Source organism: Anomaloglossus baeobatrachus, chromosome 6 (assembly GCF_048569485.1).
Source record: "Anomaloglossus baeobatrachus isolate aAnoBae1 chromosome 6, aAnoBae1.hap1, whole genome shotgun sequence".
Classification (NCBI taxonomy): Eukaryota; Metazoa; Chordata; class Amphibia; order Anura; family Aromobatidae; genus Anomaloglossus; species Anomaloglossus baeobatrachus.
Genome location: NC_134358.1, coordinates 163110847 through 163132246, shown reverse-complemented (window position 1 = coordinate 163132246; position 21400 = coordinate 163110847). Strand labels below are relative to the sequence as shown.

At 50.5% G+C, this 21400-nt stretch overlaps 2 protein-coding genes across 2 annotated transcripts in view; one reads left to right on the top strand and one right to left on the bottom strand.

The window, feature by feature from the left end:
- Positions 1-21400, top strand: part of OSBPL1A (oxysterol binding protein like 1A) — a 316689-nt gene that overhangs the window by 1647 nt on the left and 293642 nt on the right. The gene's annotated exons all lie outside the window — the stretch shown is intronic.
- The window catches only part of IMPACT (impact RWD domain protein), an 88963-nt gene that overhangs the window by 26256 nt on the left and 41307 nt on the right, over positions 1-21400 (bottom strand). The window contains exons 6-8 of the mRNA XM_075353348.1: positions 14893-15018; positions 13673-13770; positions 650-723 (exon numbers count right to left, since the gene is read on the bottom strand). Coding sequence (XP_075209463.1) covers positions 650-723; positions 13673-13770; positions 14893-15018 — 298 coding nt within the window. The remainder of the gene's footprint in view (positions 1-649; positions 724-13672; positions 13771-14892; positions 15019-21400) is intronic.

Genomic DNA, 21400 nt, shown 5'->3' with positions numbered 1-21400 from the left:
CATACCTTTACACTCATCGTGTGCACGTACCCTAAGGCTATGTGCTCACAGGACAACGTACCCGCGGATATTGCTGCGGAAAACCCACAGATTTATCTGGATTTTCCAGATATATCCGCAGGTTTACGCCGGTACAGACACTCCCCTTATTATCCTATGGGATTTGGGGAGTGCGGTATCAATGCTGCGGTATGTGCGGCTGCAAAAAATGCTGCGGATATCCCGCAGCTGCACGTAACCGCATGTAATTTATTCATGTGGAAATATCTGCGGATGTCCAACCTTTTCACTATGGAGTTAGAGGGCGGGACATCCGCAGATATTTCCACACTTGTCCCGCAGTTTTACCGCAACAAAAATGCTCGAATCCCGCAGCAATGGATAGCTGCAGATTCCGGGGAGCAGCTGCGGGAAACCTGTGGACAAACCTGCGGCAAAGTCCGCGGGTAAGTTGTCCCGTGGGCACATAGCCTAAGGACGAAGCATAAGGCTGCCTCCACGGTAATTAACAGCAGGAGAAAGAAAAGCTATATGGACACTTCCACGGAAAATACCTAGTTATAGGTACAGAATTATATATTGTGTTCGAGTTCACGAGTAGATGTTCTATTTTCATATATCAGCAAATGATGTATGAAATAAAACTCACCTGTATGCATAAATGTTATGAGTTGCACTAGCAATTTTCTTGTTCTCATACAATTTATTTAGTACTTCTTTCACCTGAAATATTACAAATTTACAATACAATGTTAAATAGCTCAAACACGACTGAGGTGTATATAGACAAATGACCAAATGTGAGAATACACTAGCTAAATCTGTGATATCAAGCCACAGTTAATTTGTAGATTTAACCCTTTCACGCCAGAGCCTGTTTTCGCCTCCCTGACCAAGCTAAATTTTTAAATTCTGACCAGTGTCACTTTATGATGTAATAACTCGAACGCTTCAACAGGTCCCAGTGATTCTGTTTTGTGTGACACATTGTATTTCATGTTAGTAGTAAATTTTGGTAGCTATGATTTGTATTTATATATGAGAATAACAAAAAATTCACAAAAATGTGAAAATTTCCCAATTTTCAAACTTTGAATTTTTATGCCATGAAATCAGAACTGCTCGTGGTACTGGGTGCATATTTGACCTGACAGGTTCCCTTTAAAGAAAAAAAGAAAACACTGACAGGTCAATAGATTGGAATAAATAAAAAGTATTGCCGTATCAAGCAATCGCATTTTCTAGGTTAAAACGAAAAAAAAAAAAGGTTAAAAAAAACTGTTCAAAAATCCCTGGGCTCAGTAGATGACATGAGCTGCTGAGCTCAGTGATTAGCTGCAGCATTTATGAGCGCTCTAGATCTAAGATCACTGCTGCAGCCAATCAACAAAGGCAGGAGAGGCAGCGCTGCACCCCGAAAACGTTGAAGGCTCAGTTTGTTATTTTAGATCTTTGAAAGCCTATTTTAAAAAGGTATAGATCCACCATCAGAATCCTCTTTTAAAATATACACTTATTATTATATATTAAAAGCTACAGCTTCAGACAGCAATACAAATCATAAGTGTGTGTCAGACAAAGTCTTCAGTTATTGCAGATCTACCATGCATACATCAGAAACCCTAATGAAGAATGAAATGTATATAGGGACAACCCCTTTTAATATACCATATTTTTCGTTTTATAAGATGCACCGGATTATTAGACGCACCCCAAATTCAGAGCAAGAAAAAGGTCAAAAAAAAATATGGGGTCTATCTTGTAATCCTGTTGTGTCTTACTAGAGGGGGCAGTAACGGTGGTGGAGGAGGCTATGCTAGTGCAGCGATGGAGGCTGTGGCTGCGGCGGAGGCTGTGGCTCCGGCGGAAGCTGAGTCTCTGGAGGAGACTGGGGCTGCGGCAGAGGCTGGTGCAGCCATGCTTGGGCTGCGGCGGCTAGTGCTGGGTCAGAGGCTGGTATGGCAGCTGTGCAGGGCTCAGGCTGCTGCTGCGGCGCCTGCAGACGGTGAGGGTTTCAAAATGGCGCCCGGAGTCAACGCAGATTGAGCTCTAGGCCGAGATCTCATCTGCGCAAGTGCCACCTTAGGGTGCCATTTTCCTGAAGTCCAGTGTAGGGAGATCAATGGGCCGGAGGCGGAACCTGCTCAGATGAGAGCTTGAGCCGAGAGCTTTAACTGCGCACGCTCCGACTTTGGGCGGCATTATTTGAATTCCTCACCGCCCGACCCGCAGCCCCAACACCAGCCGCCGGAGACCACGTGCAGACCCTGCACAGCCGCTGCAGCAGCCGGTGACATTGCACAGCCGCTCCAGTACCAGGTTTCGCAGACCCCGCACCAGCCTGGCCACCGCAGCCCCTGCACAGCCGCTGCAGCATTCCCCTGGCCCCTTGCAACCCCTCTCCAGCACCCCAGTAAGCTATATTTAGATTATAAGACGGACCCCTCACTTTCCTCTCAAATTTTTGGGAGGAAAATTGCGTCTTATAATCTGAAAAGAAGGGAATTTTGTTTACTTACCGTAAATTCCTTTTCTTCTAGCTCCTATTGGGAGACCCAGACAATTGGGGTGTATAGCTTCTGCCTCCGGAGGCCACACAAAGTATTACACTTTAAAAAGTGTAAACCCCTCCCCTCTGCCTATACACCCTCCCGTGCCTCACGGGCCCATCAGTTTTGGTGCCAAAGCAGGAAGGAGGAAACATAAATTGGTCTAGGGTAAATTCAATCCGAAGGGTGTTCGGAGAACTGAAACCATAAACCAAAAGAACAATTCAACATGAACAACATGTGTACACAAAAGAACAAACAGCCCGAAGGGAACAGGGGCGGGTGCTGGGTCTCCCAATAGGATCTAGAAGAAAAGGAATTTACGGTAAGTAAACAAAATTCCCTTCTTCTTTGTCGCTCCATTGGGAGACCCAGACAATTGGGACGTCCAAAAGCAGTCCCTGGGTGGGTAAAATAATACCTCGTAATAGAGCCGTAAAACGGCCCCTTCCTACAGGTGGGCAACCGCCGCCTGAAGGACTCGTCTACCTATGCTGGCATCCGCCGAAGCATAGGTATGCACCTGATAGTGTTTCGTGAAAGTGTGCAGGCTCGACCAGGTTGCCGCCTGACACACCTGCTGAGCCGTAGCCTGGTGCCTCAAAGCCCAGGACGCACCCACGGCTCTGGTAGAATGGGCCTTCAGCCCTGAGGGAACCGGAAGCCCAGCAGAACGGTAAGCTTCGAGAATTGGTTCCTTGGACCGGACACAGAACCACCTTATCCTGGTGAAATACCAGGAAAGGGCCTTTGCATGACAGCGCTGCAAGCTCTGACACTCTACGGAGTGAAGTAACCGCCACTAGAAATGCCACCTTCTGCGAAAGACGTGATAGAGAGACATCCCGCAGCGGTTCAAAAGGTGGTTTTTTGAAGATCCTGTAGAACCATGTTGAGATCCCAGGGTTCCAGCGGACGCTTGTAAGGTGGGACTATGTGGCAAACTCCCTGCAGGAACGTGCGGACCTGCGGAAGCCTGGCTAGACGCTTTTGAAAAAAACACGGAAAGCGCCGAGACTTGACCTATGAGAGAGCCGAGAGACAACCCTTGTCCAATCCCGATTGAAGGAAGGAAAGAAACCTGGGTAAGGGCAAACGGCCAGGGGGTAAACCCAATTTCAGAGCACCAGGCTAAGAAGATCCTCCAAGATCTGTAATAGATCTTGGCGGACGTTGGTTTCCTGGCCTGTCTCATATTGGCAATGACATCTTGAGACAACCCTGAGGACGCTAAGAGCCAGGACTCCATGGCCACACAGTCAGGTTGAGGGCCGCAGAATTCAGATGGAAAAATGGCCCTTGAGATAGCAAGTCTGGTCGGTCTGGGAGCGCCCACGGTTGCTCCACCGTGAGATGCCACAGATCCGGGTACCACGACCGCCTCGGCCAATCTGGAGCGACAAGAATGGCGTGGCGGCAGTCGGACCTGATCTTGCGCAACACTCTGGCAGCATTGCCAGAGGAGGGAATACATAAGGCAGTTGAAACTGCGACCAATCCTGAACTAAGGCGTCCGCCGCCAGAGCTCTGTGGTCCTGAGACCGTGCCATGAATGCCGGGACCTTGTTGTTGTGCCGAGACGCCATGAGATCGACGTCCGGCGGTCCCCAGCGGCAACAGATCTCTTGAAACACGTCCGGGTGGAGAGACCATTCCCCCGCGTCCATGCCCTGGCGACTGAGGAAGTCTGCTTCCCAGTTTTCTACGCCCGGAATGTGAACCGCGGAGATGGTGGAGGCTGTGGCCTCCGCCCACAGCAGAATCCGCCGGACTTCTTGGAAGGCTTGACGGCTGCGAGTGCCGCCCTGGTGGTTGATGTACGCAACCGCCGTGGCGTTGTCCGACTGTATGCGGATCTGCCTGCCCTCGAGCCACCGATGGAACGCCTTGAGGGCTAGATACACTGCCCTTATCTCCAGAACATTGATCTGAAGGGAGGACTCTGTCGGAGTCCAGGTTCCCTGAGCCTTGTGGTGAAGAAAAACCAATTGACAGAGAAGTGGGGAGAAGCCACCACTGAAGTGAGGTCTTGGCTTCCAGAGACAGAGAGAGACGTTCCTGTCCAAGGACGTCGGCCTCTTGTCCCATTTGCGGAGAATGTCCCATTGGAGAGGACGCAGATGAAATTGCGCAAATGGAACTGCCTCCATTGCTGCCACCATCTTCCCCAGGAAGTGCATGAGGCGCCTCAAGGGGTGCGACTGGGCCCGTAGAAGGGATTGCACCCCTGTCTGCAGCGACCGCTGTTTGTCCAGCGGTAGCTTGACCATCGCTGAGAGAGTATGAAACTCCATCCCGAGGTACGTTAGTGACTGGGTCGGAGACCAATTTGACTTTGGAAAATTGATGATCCACCCGAACCTCTGGAGAGTCTCCAGAGCAACGGTCAGACTGTGTTGACAAGCCACCCGTGAGGGTGCCTTGACTAGGAGATCGTCTGGGTAAGGGATCACCGAGTGGCCATGAGAGTGTAGGATCGCTACGACGGATGCCATGACCTTGGTGAAGACCCGTGGGGCTGTCGCCAGGCCGAAAGGCAGTGCCACAAATTGAAGGTGTTCGTCCCTGATGGCGAAACGCAGGAAGCGTTGATGCTCTTGAGCGATCTGCCATGGAGATAGGCATCTTTGATGTCGATTGATGCTAGGAAGTCTCCTTGGGACATCGAAGCGATGACAGATCGGAGGAATTCCATGCGAAACCGCCTGGTTGTCACATGTTTGTTGAGCAATTTGAGGTCCAAAACGGAACGGAATGAGCCGTCCTTTTTTGGCACCACGAACCGATTGGAGTAAAAGCCGCGACCGCGTTCCTGAAGGGGAACGGGGATCACCACTCCTTCTGTTTTCAGAGTGTCCACCGCCTGAAAAAGCGCAACGGTCCGTTCGGGGGGCGGAGATGTTCTGAAAAAAACGAGTCGGAGGACGAGAGCTGAACTCTATCCTGTAACCGTGAGACAGAATGTCTCTCACCCATCGGTCTTGGAAATGTGGCCACCAGGCGTCGCAAAAGCGGAAGAGCCTGCCACCGACCGAGGATGCGGTTTGGGGCGGCCGACGACCGCATTAATCTCAGCCAGAGAAGCTGAGATAGCTTGGAGTGCCCTCACGGCTGCGAAGGCCGGAGCAAAAGATGCGCCTATGGCTTCATAGATGGATTTCATCATAAGCTTTATTTGCCTGTCAGTGGCATCCATGAGAGATGAACCATCTGCCACGAATACTACGGATCTAGCCGCCAGTCTGGAGACTGGAGGATCCACCTTGTGACACTGAGCCCAACCCTTAACTACGTCAGGGGGTGAAAGGGTAACGTGTGTCCTTAAGGCGCTTAGTAAAGCGCTTGTCCGGAAAGTTCTGTGCTTCTGGACAGCCTCTCTGGAGTTAGAGTGATCGAAAAAACGCACTCCGTGTACATTTGGGAAACCTAAACTGGTGTTTCTCCCGCTGTGAAGCCGACTCCTCCATAGGAGAAGATGGGGAAGAGAGGTCTAGCACCTGGTTGATGGAAGCTATAAGGTCATTTACTATGGCGTCCCCTTCAGGTGTATCCAGATTGAGAGCAACGTCAGGTTCAGAGCCCTGAGCTGCGACCTCCGCTTCATTCTCCCGAGAGTCCTCAAGCTGAGACCCCGAACAGCGTCATGAAGTCGTGGAAAGTTCCCAGCGAGCCCGCTTAGCCTGTCTGAGGCCGCGGTCCGAGTTCTCACCGTGGGATCTGGGTGTTACCCCAGGAGCCCCTTGTTGTACCGACCCAGAGGGGCCTGGGAGCGATGAACTCACAGCGCCCTGGCCCTGTGTTACCGGTCTGGACTGCAAAGCTTCCAGTATCTTAGCAGCCCCTCTGTTCATAGACTGGGCCATGGAATGTGAAAGCGACTCAGAGAGTTGCTCAGTCAAACGTGCAAACTCTCTCCCTGCCATCTGTGCAGTGGAAACCAGTGGTACCACCTGAGCCAAGGGTCCCACCAGTGCCGGAGGCTCCGGCTGAGTGAGTGCCCCAGGGGCCATGCATTTGCAATGATAGGTGGAACCTGCCGGCAATATAGCCGCACAAGAGGCACAGGTTGCAAAGAAAGCCTGTGCCCTGGCACCCTTACTGTTTGCGGACGACCTGCTGTTGTCACCTCTTAGTAATCAGCGAGGGTATATAGCCAAAAGCAATAGTGCTGCCGAACAGTGAAATCATATACCATATAAATATATATATATATATATATATACACACACTTCGGCACCCAAGGGTGGCCAGCACCCGATTGGGAAACTGGTGCCCCACAGTGCACAGTGAGGGGGGAGGAGGATTCCAAGTATGCTCCAGCCCTCACTGCCGACGTCCATTCGGCCGTCCCGTCGTTACCCCTGACTGGCAGGCCCGGGAACGGGAGTATATGGTACTAGGCCGCAAGAGCCGGGGACTAAAGTTAAAAACGCGGCCGGCAAACAGGCGCGGTCGGCGCGGTAGTCCCGGTCTCACAAACCACACAGCAACCGCTGCGGCGTTTGAAACCCAGGTGCTGCATGCAGCGTCCCCAAAGGGGACACAGAGTACCTTATGGATGCAGGGCTCTGTCCCTGATGATGTCCAGTCTCCTGTCCGTCAGAATCCCCCAGGGGCTGCGGATGGAGCCCGGTCCCAGGGCATGGCGACCGGTTAGGAACCCCCTCTCCCGTTAGCTGCAGAGCACATTCTGAGATTCTCCACCGGCAGAATCATACTGAGAGCCATATAACAATGCCTGCCGGCGTTCCGAGGGGAGGAGGGAGCTGAGGGCGGAACCACAAAAGTGCGGGAATCTGCGCCCCATAGTGAACAGTGAGGGGGGAGGAGGACAGCGAAGTGTGCTCCAGCCCTCACCGTCGGCGTCATACCGACCGTCCCGCCCTTCACCCTGACTGGCAGGCCCAGGGGCGGGAGTGTAATATACTAGGCCGCAAAAGCCGGGGACTAAAGTAAAAACCGCGGCCGGCAAACAGGCACGGTCGGCGCGGTAGTCCCGGTCAAAAAAACCACACCGCAGTCGCTGCAGCGTCTGAGGCCAAGGTGCTTCATGCACCGTCCCAAAAGGGGACACAGAGTACCTGTAGTTGCAGGGCCTTGTCCCTGACGATACTCAGTCTCCTGTCCGGCAGATTCCCCCTGGGGCTGCGGAGGGAGCCCGGTCCCAGTGGCTGGATGACCGGTTAGGATCCCACTTCACCCAGAGCCCCTAAAGGGATGGGGAAGGAAAACGGCATGTGGCTCCAGCCTCTGTACCCGCAATGTGTACCTCAACCTTAACAGCACCGCCGACTCAGTGGGGTGAGAAGGGAGCATGCCGGGGGCCCTGTTAGGGGCCCTCTTTTCTTCCATCCAGGGCTGTATTTTGCCTTCGTGCTGCCCTAGGCACTTTAAGTGGTCGCGCCCCTTAGTGACAACGTAAAACTGAGTTTTCGCACACGACATCTGTTTAAGGCAGATCTACTCTGTAGCACACTTTAAAAAGTATCAATAAGAAACGAACCCCCCCCAATGGGAATCACCACAGGCACATCAAAACATAGCATGAGTATAAAATATTCCCACCGTCCCCACTTATATACTGTGACTGTCACACTGCCCCTAATAAACTACACACTGCCCTCCCTTATAAACTACTGTATATCCACCACACCTTCCTCGATTATGAAATATGATCTGTACATTGTGAGGAGGGAGCAGCATGATGTGAGGACAATGTCCCATGCATGCTGCCCCCTCTTCACAATGTCCTATGCATGCTGCCCCCTCCTCACAATGTCCCATGCATGCTGCCCCCTCCTCACAATGTCCCATGCATGCTGCCCCCTCCTCACAATGTCCCATGCATGCTGCTCCCTCGTCACAATGTCCCATGCATGCTGCTCCCTCCTCACAATGTCCCATGCTTTCTGCCCCCTCCTCACAATGTCCCATGCATGCTGCCCCCTCCTCACAATGTCCCATGAATGCTGCCCCCTCCTCACAATGTCCCTTGCATGTTGCCCCCTCCTCACAATGTCCCATGCATGCTGCCCCCTCCTCACAATGTCCCATGCATGCTGCTCCCTCCTCACAATGTCCCTTGCATGCTGCCCCCTCCTCACAATGTCCCTTGCATGCTGCCCCCTCCTCACAATGTCCCATGCATGCTGCCCCCTCCTCACAATGTCCCATGCATGCTGCCCCCTCCTCACAATGTCCCATGCATGCTGCCCCCTCCTCACAATGTCCCATGCATGCTGCTCTCTCCTCACAATGTCCCATGCATGCTGCCCCCTCTTCACAATGTCCCATGCATGCTGCTCCCTCCTCACAATGTCCCATGCATGCTGCCCCTCCTCACAATGTCCCATGCATGCTGCTCCCTCCTCACAATGTCCCATGAATGCTGCTCCCTCCTCACAATGTCTCATGCATGCTGCCCCCTCCTCACAATGTCTCATGTATGCTGCTCCCGCCTCACAATGTCCCATGCATGCTGCTCCCTCCTCACAATGTCCCATGCATGCTGCTCCCTCCGCACAATGTCTCATGCTTGATGCTCCCTCCTCACAATGTCCCATGCATGCTGCTCCTTCCTCACAATGTCCCATGCATGCTGCTCCCTCCTCACAATGTCTCATGCATGCTGCCCCCTCCTCAGTGTCCCATGCATGCTGCCCCCTTCTCACAATGTCCCATGCATGCTGTCCCTCTCCATGAGCTCCTAATGCTGCCTTCCTCTTTTCCATAATGAGACCTTCATGTTGCCCCACTCATGCTAAGACCACCACACTAACGCTTATGCTGAGACCCCCCACACACACACTACCCCACTCTTGATATTGACTCCCCTACATTGCTCCACTCCATACTGATCCCACACATGCTGCCCCTTCTTCACAATGAGCTCCCAATGCTGCCCCCTCTTATTCTGAGTCCTTACACTCCCCCCACCCAATCGATTTTGTCATTGCACTATCCCTCATCCCTTGTCCTTTGTCTCTAGCATTAGCCCCTCTCTCCCACTCCCCCAGCATCAGCCTCTCTCCCCCAGCATCAGCCTCTATCTTCCCTCAGCATCAGCCTCTCTTCCCCAGTCTCAGCCTTTGCCTCCCCCCAGCCTCAGCCTGCCCCAGTCTCCGCCTCAGCCTCCCTCCAGCCTCCCTCCAGTCTCAGCCTCAGCCTCCCTCAAGTCTCAGCCTCAGCCTCCCTCCAGTCTCAGCCTCCCTCCAGCCTCCCCCCAGTCTCTGCCTCTGCCTCCCTCCAGCCTCCCCCCAGTCTCTGCCTCTGCCTCCCTCCAGCCTCCCCCCAGTCTCAGCCTCAGCCTCCCTCCAGTCTCAGCCTCCCTCCAGCCTCCCCCAGTCTCAGCCTCAGTCTCCCTCCAGCCTCCCCCCAGTCTCAGCCTCCCTCCAGTCTCAGCCTCTGCCTCCCTCCAGCCTCCCCCCAGTCTCTGCCTCTGCCTCCCTCCAGCCTCCCCCCAGTCTCTGACTCTGCCTCCCTCCAGCCTCCCCCCAGTCTCTGCCTCTGCCTCCCTCCAGCCTCCCCCCCAGTCTCTGCCTCTGCCTCCCTCCAACCTCCCCCCAGTCTCAGCCTCTGCCTCTCTCCAGTCTCAGCCTCTGCCTCCCTCCAGCCTCCCCCCAGTCTCAGCCTCTGCCTCCCTCCAGTCTCAGCCTCTGCCTCCCTCCAGTCTCTGCCTCTGCCTCCCTCCAGCCTCCCCCCAGTATCTGCCTCTGCCTCCCTCCAGCCTCCCCCCAGTCTCAGACTCTGCCTCCCTCCAGCCTCCCCCCAGTCTCTGCCTCTGCCTCCCTCCAGCCTCCCCCCAGTCTCTGCCTCTGCCTCCCTCCAGCCTCCCCCCAGTCTCTGCCTCTGCCTCCCTCCAGCCTCCCCCCAGTCTCTGCCTCTGCCTCCCTCCAGCCTCCCCCCAGTCTCAGCCTCTGCCTCTCTCCAGCCTCCCCCCAGTCTCAGCCTCTGCCTCCCCCCAGCCTCCCCCCAGTCTCAGCCTCTGCCTCTCTCCAGCCTCCCCCCAGTCTCAGCCTCTGCCTCCCTCCAGCCTCCCCCCAGTCTCTGCCTCTGCCTCCCTCCAGCCTCCCCCCAGTCTCTGCCTCTGCCTCCCTCCAGCCTCCCCCAGTCTCAGCCTCTGCCTCCCTCCAGCCTCCCCACAGTCTCAGCCTCTGCCTCCCTCAGTCTCAGCCTCTGCCTCCCTCCAACCTCCCCCCAGTCTCAGCCTCTGCCTCCCTCCAGCCTCCCCCCAGTCTCTGCCTCTGCCTCCCTCCAGCCTCCCCCCAGTCTCTGCCTCTGCCTCCCTCCAGCCTCCCCCAGTCTCAGCCTCTGCCTCCCTCCAGCCTCCCCACAGTCTCAGCCTCTGCCTCCCTCCAGTCTCAGCCTCTGCCTCCCTCCAACCTCCCCCCAGTCTCAGCCTCTGCCTCTCTCCAGTCTCAGCCTCTGCCTCCCTCCAGCCTCCCCCCAGTCTCAGCCTCTGCCTCCCTCCAGTCTCAGCCTCTGCCTCCCTGCAGTCTCTGCCTCTGCCTCCCTCCAGCCTCCCCCCAGTCTCTGCCTCTGCCTCCCTCCAGCCTCCCCCCAGTCTCAGCCTTTGCCTCCCTCCAGCCTCTTCCCAGTCTCTGCCTCTGCCTCCCTCCAGCCTCCCCCCAGTCTCTGCCTCTGCCTCCCTCCAGCCTCCCCCAGTCTCAGCCTCTGCCTCCCTCCAGCCTCCCCACAGTCTCAGCCTCTGCCTCCCTCCAGTCTCAGCCTCTGCCTCCCTCCAACCTCCCCCCAGTCTCAGCCTCTGCCTCTCTCCAGTCTCAGCCTCTGCCTCCCTCCAGCCTCCCCCCAGTCTCAGCCTCTGCCTCCCTCCAGTCTCAGCCTCTGCCTCCCTCCAGTCTCTGCCTCCCTCCAGCCTCCCCCCAGTCTCTGCCTCAGCCTCCCTCCAGCCTCCCCCCAGTCTCTGCCTCTGCCTCCCTCCAGCCTCCCTCCAGTCTCAGCCTCTGCCTCCCTCCAACCTCCCCCCAGTCTCAGCCTCTGCCTCTCTCCAGTCTCAGCCTCTGCCTCCCTCCAGCCTCCCCCCAGTCTCAGCCTCTGCCTCCCTCCAGTCTCAGCCTCTGCCTCCCTCCAGTCTCTGCCTCTGCCTCCCTCCAGCCTCCCCCCAGTCTCTGCCTCTGCCTCCCTCCAGCCTCCCCCCAGTCTCTGCCTCTGCCTCCCTCCAGCCTCCCCCCAGTCTCTGCCTCTGCCTCCCTCCAGCCTCCCCACAGTCTCTCCCTCTGCCTCCCTCCAGTCTCCCCCCAGTCTCAGCCTCTGCCTCCCTCCAGCCTCCCCCCAGTCTCTGCCTCTGCCTCCCTCCAGCCTCCCCCCAGTCTCAGCTTCTGCCTCTCTCCAGCCTCCCCCAGTCTCAGCCTCTGCCTCCCTCCAGCCTCCCCCCCAGTCTCTGCCTCCCTCCAGCCTCCCCCCCAGTCTCTGCCTCTGCCTCCCTCCAGCCTCCCCCAGTCTCAGCCTCTGCCTCCCTCCAGCCTCCCCACAGTCTCAGCCTCTGCCTCCCTCCAGTCTCAGCCTCTGCCTCCCTCCAGCCTCCCCCCAGTCTCAGCCTCTGCCTCTCTCCAGTCTCAGCCTCTGCCTCCCTCCAGCCTCCCCCCAGTCTCAGCCACTGCCTCCCTCCAGTCTCAGCCTCTGCCTACCTCCAGCCTCCCCCCAGTCTCAGCCTCTGCCTCCCTCCAGCCTCCCCCCAGTCTCAGCCTCTGCCTCCCTCCAGCCTCCCCCCAGTCTCAGCCTCTGCCTCCCTCCAGTATCTGCCTTTGCCGCCTCCCCCCCCGCATGCGCAGATCTCTGGTCTGCATTAGAGACACTCCCACGCTCCTTATGAATCCACTTACCTGCTCCAGTGCCCGCCGCCATCTTCCTGGCTCACGTGAGTATCCTCTTCTGACACCGGCTTCCATCACGGCGTCCTCCGCGGCGTCCTGCTGCGAGCTCTGCATGTGACGTCCACACAGCAGTGGACGCAGCACAGAGGAAGGAGCTGATTGGCGCGCGCCTGTGACCCCGGAAGTGCAGGCGCCGGCAGTTCCGGGGTCAATCAGCTCCCTGTGCTCGGCGGCCACAAAAAAAAAATGTAAAAAAAAAAAAAAAAAAAAAATTTTTTTTTTTTTTTTTTTTTTTGCTGCCAGAGGGTGCCGCCCCTCACAATCTGCCGCCCTAGGCACCGGACCACGGGTGCCTAGTGGTAAATACGGCCCTGCTTCCATCCGATACAATCAGCAGCTGCTGCTGACTAAAATGTGGAGCATTGTGTGAATGTCAGCCTCCTTCAACACAAAGCATAAAACTGATGGGCCCGTGAGGCACGGGAGGGTGTATAGGCAGAGGGGAGGGGTTACACTTTTTAAAGTGTAATACTTTGTGTGGCCTCCGGAGACAGAAGCTATACACCCCAATTGTCTGGGTCTCCCAATGGAGCGACAAAGAAAAAAGGTTAGTAGGTAATTCGTTTTCTTTAGTTATATAATAATAAGCTTTTTCTATAATGTTGTGTTAACAGGTTTTGGCTATGTTCTCTTTTGTTACTTTTTTGTTAGCGTTTTGAACATGTTGTGCTGCCTTGTCCAATTAATAAGAACTTTACACTCTTTTTATTACATTGCTGTTTTCCAATCTATGTTCCCAACATACAACTAGTCATGGGCAGGAATCCATCACTTTATTCCCAGGACAGGATCAGTAAAGAGCATTTAGGCTTCCTGAACCATTTAAAGGGAATCTGTCAGCAGGTTTTTGCTACCTCATTTGAAAGTAACAAAACGTAGACAAGGAGATAATGAATCCAATGGTATATCACACAGACTATTGGCTGAAGTCATTCTGAGAATATCTAAGAATTTAGATTCAGGAACACCAAGGTCTCAATAGAGATTGTGCATTAATAGGTATCAATCACAGTAGGGGGCGTGTCAGACTGCCATGGTGCAAGGGCTAGTCCTGTAATGGTAATCACAGGGTATTAAACCCTTTAGTTGACGTAAACAATTGCACACATACAGATAAGAGGAGCACAGTTGCTTTTTGTTTATTAACCCATGCAGCATGCTGTCCTCAGCTTATATTGCAAAAACCTGCTGAAAGATTCCCTTTAAGTAACATACAGTGATCACACTCACCAGGCCTGGGCTGGTCACGGGAGCCAGATGTGCTTGAAACGTACTCCTTCTGTCACTAATTGGTTCGCCATGGAAGATTGAAGGAATTTCTTTACTACCTAATAGTAAACAATAAACAATTCTCAAAACTTCCATTTCTGCAGAAGTGAAGATTTATGATACCTAAAAATTTTAGGAAAGACTTCAAAAGCAGTTTAGTTTTCCATTTTTTACCCTTACATAAAGTACCCATGTACCATATCTCCTGTATTCTACCTCACCTTAATCTAATTATGTGTACAGATAGCTGATCTCTATAACACCAACTTAGGGGTACTTCTCACATAGCGAGATAGCTAGCGAGATCGCTGCTGACTCACAGGTTTTGTCACATACCAGTGACCTCATCAGCGATCTCGCTGTGTGTGACACTAAGCAGCGACCTGGCCCCTGCTGTGAAATCGCTGATCGTTACACACAGTGCTGGTTAATTTTTTGCTCGTTGCTCTCCCGCTGTGAAGCACACATCACTGTGTTTGACAGCGAGAGAGCAACGATCTGAATGTGCAGGGAGCTGGCATCTGGAAGCTGCGGACGCTGGTAACCAAGGTACACATCGGGTAACTAAGCAAAGCGCTTTGCTTGGTTACCCGATATTTACCTCGGTTACTAGCGTACGCCGCTCTCAGGCTGCCAGTGCTGGCTCCCTGCACACGTAGCCAGAGTAAACTTCGGGTAACTAAGCGAAGCGCTTTGCTTAGTAACCTGATCTGTACCCTGGCTACGAGTGCAGGGAGCCAGCGCTAAGCGGTGTGCGCTGGTAACCAGGGTAAATATCGGGTAACCAAGCAAAGCATTTTGCTTAGTTACCCGATATTTACCTTGGTTACCAAGAGCAGCATCATTTCCACGAGTCGCTGCTGGCTGGTCATTGGCCGCTGGTGAGATCTGCCTGATTGACAACTCACCAGCGACAATGTAGCGACGCACCAGCGATACTGACCAGGTCATATCGTGGTCGGAATCGCTGGTACGTCGTTTAGTGAGACGGTACCCTTACCTTTCATGCCCAATCTGAATGATTGAATACAGGTAAAAAACACTTATGTGCCAAATGCTTGGTACACTCTAAATACTGTGCATGTAGTCTTAACAGCTCTGCCATTAAATTGCATGAGAAACATTTACACGATCATCAGTTTCTGCATGTTTTCCTATTTTGCCAGCAATATAACAGTTACCTTCCAAAATGTCAAAAGCCCCATCAATAACAGAAGATGTTAACAAGTCATTTAGTAATTCAGAGCTGGAAGCAATTTCATCATCGTCCCCCTCGGCTTCTTCTGTTGTGGTTTTTGTATTTGGGGCTGAAAGGACATCAAGAGCATTTGATTTTTTAATCTTAATACAGCAACATTTTACTTATTTATTTTATTCACTTACATTGGGGAAAATAAGTATTTGATACTGCCCATTTTGCAAGGTTTACCACTTACAAAGAATGGAGAGGTCTGTCATTTTTATCCTAGGTACACTTCAACTGTGAAAGACAAAATCCCAAAAAAATCCCCATTAAGGCCCACAATCTAAATTCCCTATGAGTATAGTCTGGTAGGAAACAGGGGAATCTGGAGGAAACCCACGCAAACACGAGGAGATGATACAAACTTCTTTTCAGATTTTGTCTTTGATGGGATTTGAACCCAGGACAACAGTGCTAACCACTGAGTGCTAACCACTGAGCCACCGTGCCGTCCAACATGGAATATACTCATTTTTAGTGAATGTTTTATATTTGGCACACAAAATCTCCACTGTACTTTTTCTTGGACACAAATGTGAAATTAAAACTTAGATGAATATTTCCATAAATATCTAAATAAATAAATTCATAATTCATGTGCAAAATGGTTGTAGAAACCTCTCCATTTGTCATCTGATAGATTTGTTAAAAATAATATTCACAAAAACTAACCTGAAAGTGACGCTATCATCAGAAAATGAGCTACTATTTCAATCAAGTTTTTGTGATATATATTTTTTTATTTAAACATTTTTTTTAGTTAAAAAAAAAAAAAGAATAAATCTTCCAATTTTCACACTGACCACTGGGGCTTTTATTGACTGATACTTCCTGTGCTTTCAATAAAGGGTTTTCAGCAGGCTCCTTATCAGCAAAGGAAGGATTACAGGGAGGTAACACCTCTATACACAGCTGGATTCACCAATCACAAAAGGCGATATAACAGCTGACTTTGCTCCCCTCCCTACATAATGACCTCTGCACATGCTCATTAGATACCTCAATACAAAAGATAGGGTCTGGTCTGACTATTATGGACTTGTAAAAGTGTTTTCTGAAACAATAAAAAAGTTAAGACTCTAAAAAAAAGCCCTAGTGGCCAATGTGAAAACTTCAAGATTTCCTATTTTTATTTTTAATACAGGCCCCTCTGGTGCGCTTCAGATAGATATTTTGGGAAAATGTCATGGTTGTCCAGGGTGTATAGAAGTACCGAAAATGGCTGGATCCAGCTTCATAGGAGTACTTACAATCTCTATAGGAAAAAGCTTGTGAGCGCTACGCTCCTCATCTAGGAAATGACCACTGGTGACTGCAGCATTGGTTGCTGGTCACCTAGGTAATACGAGTCTTTATTTTTATATGATGTATTCTTAAGCGGGCTTTACATGCTACGATATCGTTAATGATTTATCGTCGGGGTCACGTCGTTAGTGACGCACATCCGGCGTCATTAACGATATCGCAGCGTGTGACACTTTTGTGCGACCTAAAACGATCGCAAAGCGGCCAAAATCGTTTGCCGCGGAAAGGTCGTCCTAAAACAAAAACTCATTCTCTTATAATTAACGATGCAGTTCCTCGTTCCTGCGGCAGCACAAATCGCTATGTGTGACACCTGCAGGAGCGAGGAACATCTCGTTATCTGCCTCCACCGGCAATGCGGAAGGAAGAGGTGGGCGGGATGTTTACGTCCCGCTCATCTCCGCCCCTCCGCTTCTATTGGACGCCTGCCGTGTGACGTCGTTGTGACGCCGCACGATCCGCAACGGGCAGCGATTTGCCCATGTCGCACAAACGATGGGGGCGGGTACGCACGTTAGCGATATCGGTACAGATATCGCTGCGTGTAAAGCCCGCTTTAGTGTCAGCCTCCAGGTGGCAGCATATAACCCATGGTTCCTGTTTCCCTCCAATTAAGAGTCCGAAAAACTGCATTGACATATCGAGAATATGTAAAGGGGTATTCGCATCTCCAAGATCCTATCCCAATATGTATTAGTTGTAATAACACTAATAATATTAGCAAATGCCTCCAATTAGAAATGTAGTAAAGTTCTCCTGATTCACTATATCGCTTACCTCCTCTTCAGGGCATTGTAGGACCTTAGGTATCCATGGTTATCACCACGAACAACTAACTAACTGTCACTATATGAATGGTTGTAACCATGGATACCAAAGGTCCTGCAATGCCTTTAAAAGGATGTAAGTGACATAGTGAATCAGAATAACTATACTACATTTCTAATTTGAGGTATTTGCTAATATTATTACTATTACACCTACTACATATTGGGATAGAATTTGGAGATGGGAATACCCCCTCAAGCCTCCTTTGATGAATTAAAACAGCGAATTTTCAGTCAAGGACCAACAGATGACATAAGTAAAAGGTATGGTTGACATTAATGTTTGGAGGACAACACGACCATAGAAACAGTTCTTTGCATTTTTATTTTTTTTGGGGGGGGGGGGAGGGAGGGGGATTAGTCTGACAGATTTCCTTAAAGGGAATATGTCACCAGGTTTTTGCTACCTCATCTAAGAGCAGCATAATGTAGGAAAAGGGATCCTAAGTTCAATGAAGTATCACTTTGATTACTGTCTGCAGCCATTTTGACTCAGTGAAAGATTTGAGATTTTGCATGTAGCAGAGCTGGGAGAGCTTCCCCTGCCCACACCAGGCTTTCAGTGCACATTTTCATAGACAGAAGCTGCAGAAGGGGGCGGAGTCGGACTAGAGCTTATGCTCAGCTGAGACCCACTAATGATAAAGATAAGAGGCTTATACTAACATTGCAGATATATAAAAACAGACTGTGATATAGGACATGCAAGGCTGAATGTTCTGTTTTAACTCTTGCAGCATGCTGTCTTTAGATTACATTGCAGAAACCTGCTGACAGAGTTCATTTGAAGACATAAAGCGCTAGGATGTACTGTAAATAAAAAAGTCTACGCACCCGTTAAAATGCCAGTTTTTGTCAAGTAAAAATTATATCAAGAAGGGTTGCTTCAGAACCTTTTCCACCTTAACTTCACCCATATACTGTTCAAATCCATTGAAAAACATACAAATCATTTTATAGGTGAGAAATACAAGTCACAAAACTGAAATAATGTGGTTGTATGTGTGAACACCACCTTATAATTGGGAATGTGATTGTGTTTAAACTCATGTTAAATAGTAGTACACAACCATCATGTATGGTGATTCTGATTAACGCCATACAAACAATGTTCACCTGTTCTAATAGGATTTTCCTGACACTGACATTTTCTTAGTTGCATTTTACAAGAAAAGCCGCAGTCCATAAACAGCTTACAACACAGCAAAGGGATCTCACTGCTGAAAGTTATTAGGAGAAGAGTTACTATGGCACAGTGTGAAGATGGTCATCAAGAAATGGCTTAAATTTGGCATAACAGTGACACTACCAGACATGAATGTCTCTTAAATACTGATAAAAAAACAAGAAGAAAATTTGTCCGGGAGGCTGCTAAGAGGCCTACAGCAACATTAAAGGAGCTGCAAGAATTTCTGGCAAATACTGATTGTGTACTGCATGTGACAACCAGGGCTGTAGAGTCGGAGTCGGAGTCAGTATAAAATGGACCGACTCCGACTCCTAAAATACATAATAAACTGGGTACAGTAGTTCAGAATGTGCTGAATATTTTTTCATAGGAATTTGGGAAACTTATGAACTGTCCTATAAATGACTGGTCTATTCCTGAAATAAGGCTACATTCACACATAGTGCTTGGCATACAGCCAAGGCTGTGGAGTCGGAGTTGGAGCTCATTTTGGTGGAGTCGGAGTTGGAGCTCATTTTGGTGGAGTCGGAGTCGGTATAAAATGCACCGACTCCGACTCCTAAAATATATAATAAATTGGGGACAGTACTGCAATGCAGAATGTGCTGAATATTTTTTCATAGGAATTTGGGAAAGTTATGAAATGTCCTATAAATGTCTGTTCTATTCCTGATCTAAGGTTACATTCACACACAGCGTTTTTGCTGTGTTTTTTGAGGATACGTTTTTCAGCTGCAAAAGCAGATCAGCTTTTTAAAGAACTGCATCACCTGAAAGGTTTTTGAGCTCATAAATAATGCTTTCAATAGCAAAAGCAGATTAGAAAAACACCACACAAACTGACATGCTCATTCTTTGTGAGGATCCATTTTGGAGCCCAAAAACGGATCCTCACAAACCTATGTGTCTGGATGTCATATCTTGAAACCCATTGACTTTGCTGGGATGCCCAGAGTCCCTGCATTTCACTGCAAAAAACGGATCCGCAAAAACGCTATGTGTGAATGTATGTAGCCTGAGGATCTAGGCTTTGTCTTAGCTGAGGTAAGTCTGTGCTGCACTTGAGCACCAGTGAAGCTCCTCCTCTACAGGCAAGGGTAAAAAGTAATCACATTCCAAAAGAAGGAAGGTCTGCACTCATCTCAGAATTGCTAGAGTGAACAGGATAACAAGATTAAGGTAATTACTTCTTAAAGCATACACTGTGTGCAGAATTATTAGGCAAATGAGTATTCTGATCACATGATACTTTTTATACATGTTGTCCTACTCCAAGGTGTATAGGCTTGAGAGCCAACTACCAATTAAGTAAACCAGGTGATGTGCATCTCTCTAGTCTCTCTAGTGAGGAGGGGTGTGGACATCAACATTCTATATAAGGTGTGCTTAATTATTAGGCAACTTCCTTTCCTTTAACAAAATGGGTCAGAAGAGAGATTTGACGGGCTCTGAAAAGTCCAAAATTGTGAGATGTCTTGCAGAGGGATGCAGAAGTCTTGAAATTGCCAAACATTTGAAGCGTGATCACCGAGCAATCAAGCGTTTCATGGCAAATAGCCCACAGGGTCGCAAGAAGCGTGTTGGGCAAAAAAGGCGCAAAATAACTGCCCATGAAAATCAAGCATGAAGCTGCCAAGATGCCATTTGCCACCAGTTTGGCCATATTTCAGAGCTGCAACGTTACTGGAGTATCAAAAAGCACAAGGTGTGCCATACTCAGGGACATGGCTAAGGTAAGGAAGGCTGAAAAAAATCCACATTTGACTTTTAGAATCGCTACTTCCAATAGGTGGCGCTGCGCTAGAGTTTGTCTCCTTTACTGGAGAGACAATTTGAATATTTCTTAGAGGGGCATGGCAGCTATAAGTCCCCTTACTGGCAGCCAGACTGGCTTGCAAAGTCTCCTTAAGGAAAATAGTGTTCCCCGTGGTCCCCACAAAGCTTCTCATGAGCCAGATCAGACACCCCATACTTTGCACTGACGAGGGGCAAGCACCCCGAAACACCGTGTCTGCAAATTGGGATGCTGATCTGGCATATATTCTAAGTCATATGCAAAGGATTGTTAAAAATCCACACATTTAGAATCGCTAACTCCAATAGGTGGCGCTGCGCTAGAGTTTGTCTCCTTTACTGGAGAGACAATTTGCACCTTTGAACAAGAAACATAAAATAAGACGTCAAGACTGGGCCAAGAAGAAGGGAATTTTGTTTACTTACCGTAAATTCCTTTTCTTCTAGCTCCAATTGGGAGACCCAGACAATTGGGTGTATAGCTTCTGCCTCCGGAGGCCACACAAAGTATTACACTTAAAAGTGTAAAGCCCCTCCCCTCTGCCTATACACCCTCCCGTGCATCACGAGCACCTCAGTTTTGGTGAAAAAGCAAGAAGGAGGAAACTTATAAATTGGTCTAAGGTAAATTCAATCCGAAGGATGTTCGGAGAACTGAAAACCATAAACCAAGAACAATTCAACATGAACAACATGTGTACACAAAGAACAACAGCCCGAAGGGAACAGGGGCGGGTGCTGGGTCTCCCAATTGGAGCTAGAAGAAAAGGAATTTACGGTAAGTAAACAAAATTCCCTTCTTCTTTGTCGCTCCATTGGGAGACCCAGACAATTGGGACGTCCAAAAGCAGTCCCTGGGTGGGTAAAAGAATACCTCGGTAAAAGAGCCGTAAAACGGCCCCTTCCTACAGGTGGGCAACCGCCGCCTGAAGGACTCGCCTACCTAGGCTGGCATCTGCCGAAGCGTAGGTATGCACTTGATAGTGTTTCGTGAAAGTGTGCAGACTCGACCAGGTAGCCGCCTGACACACCTGCTGAGCCGTAGCCTGCTGCTGCAAAGCCCAGGACGCACCCACGGCTCTGGTAGAATGGGCCTTCAGCCCTGAAGGAACCAGAAGCCCAGAAGAACGGTAGGCTTCAAGAATTGGTTCCTTGATCCACCGAGCCAAGGTTGACTTAGAAGCCTGCGACCCTTTACGCTGACCAGCGACAAGGACAAAGAGCGCATCCGAGCGGCGCAGGGGCGCCGTACGAGAAATGTAGAGTCTGAGTGCTCTCACCAGATCTAACAAGTGCAAATCCTTTTCACATTGGTGAACTGGATGAGGACA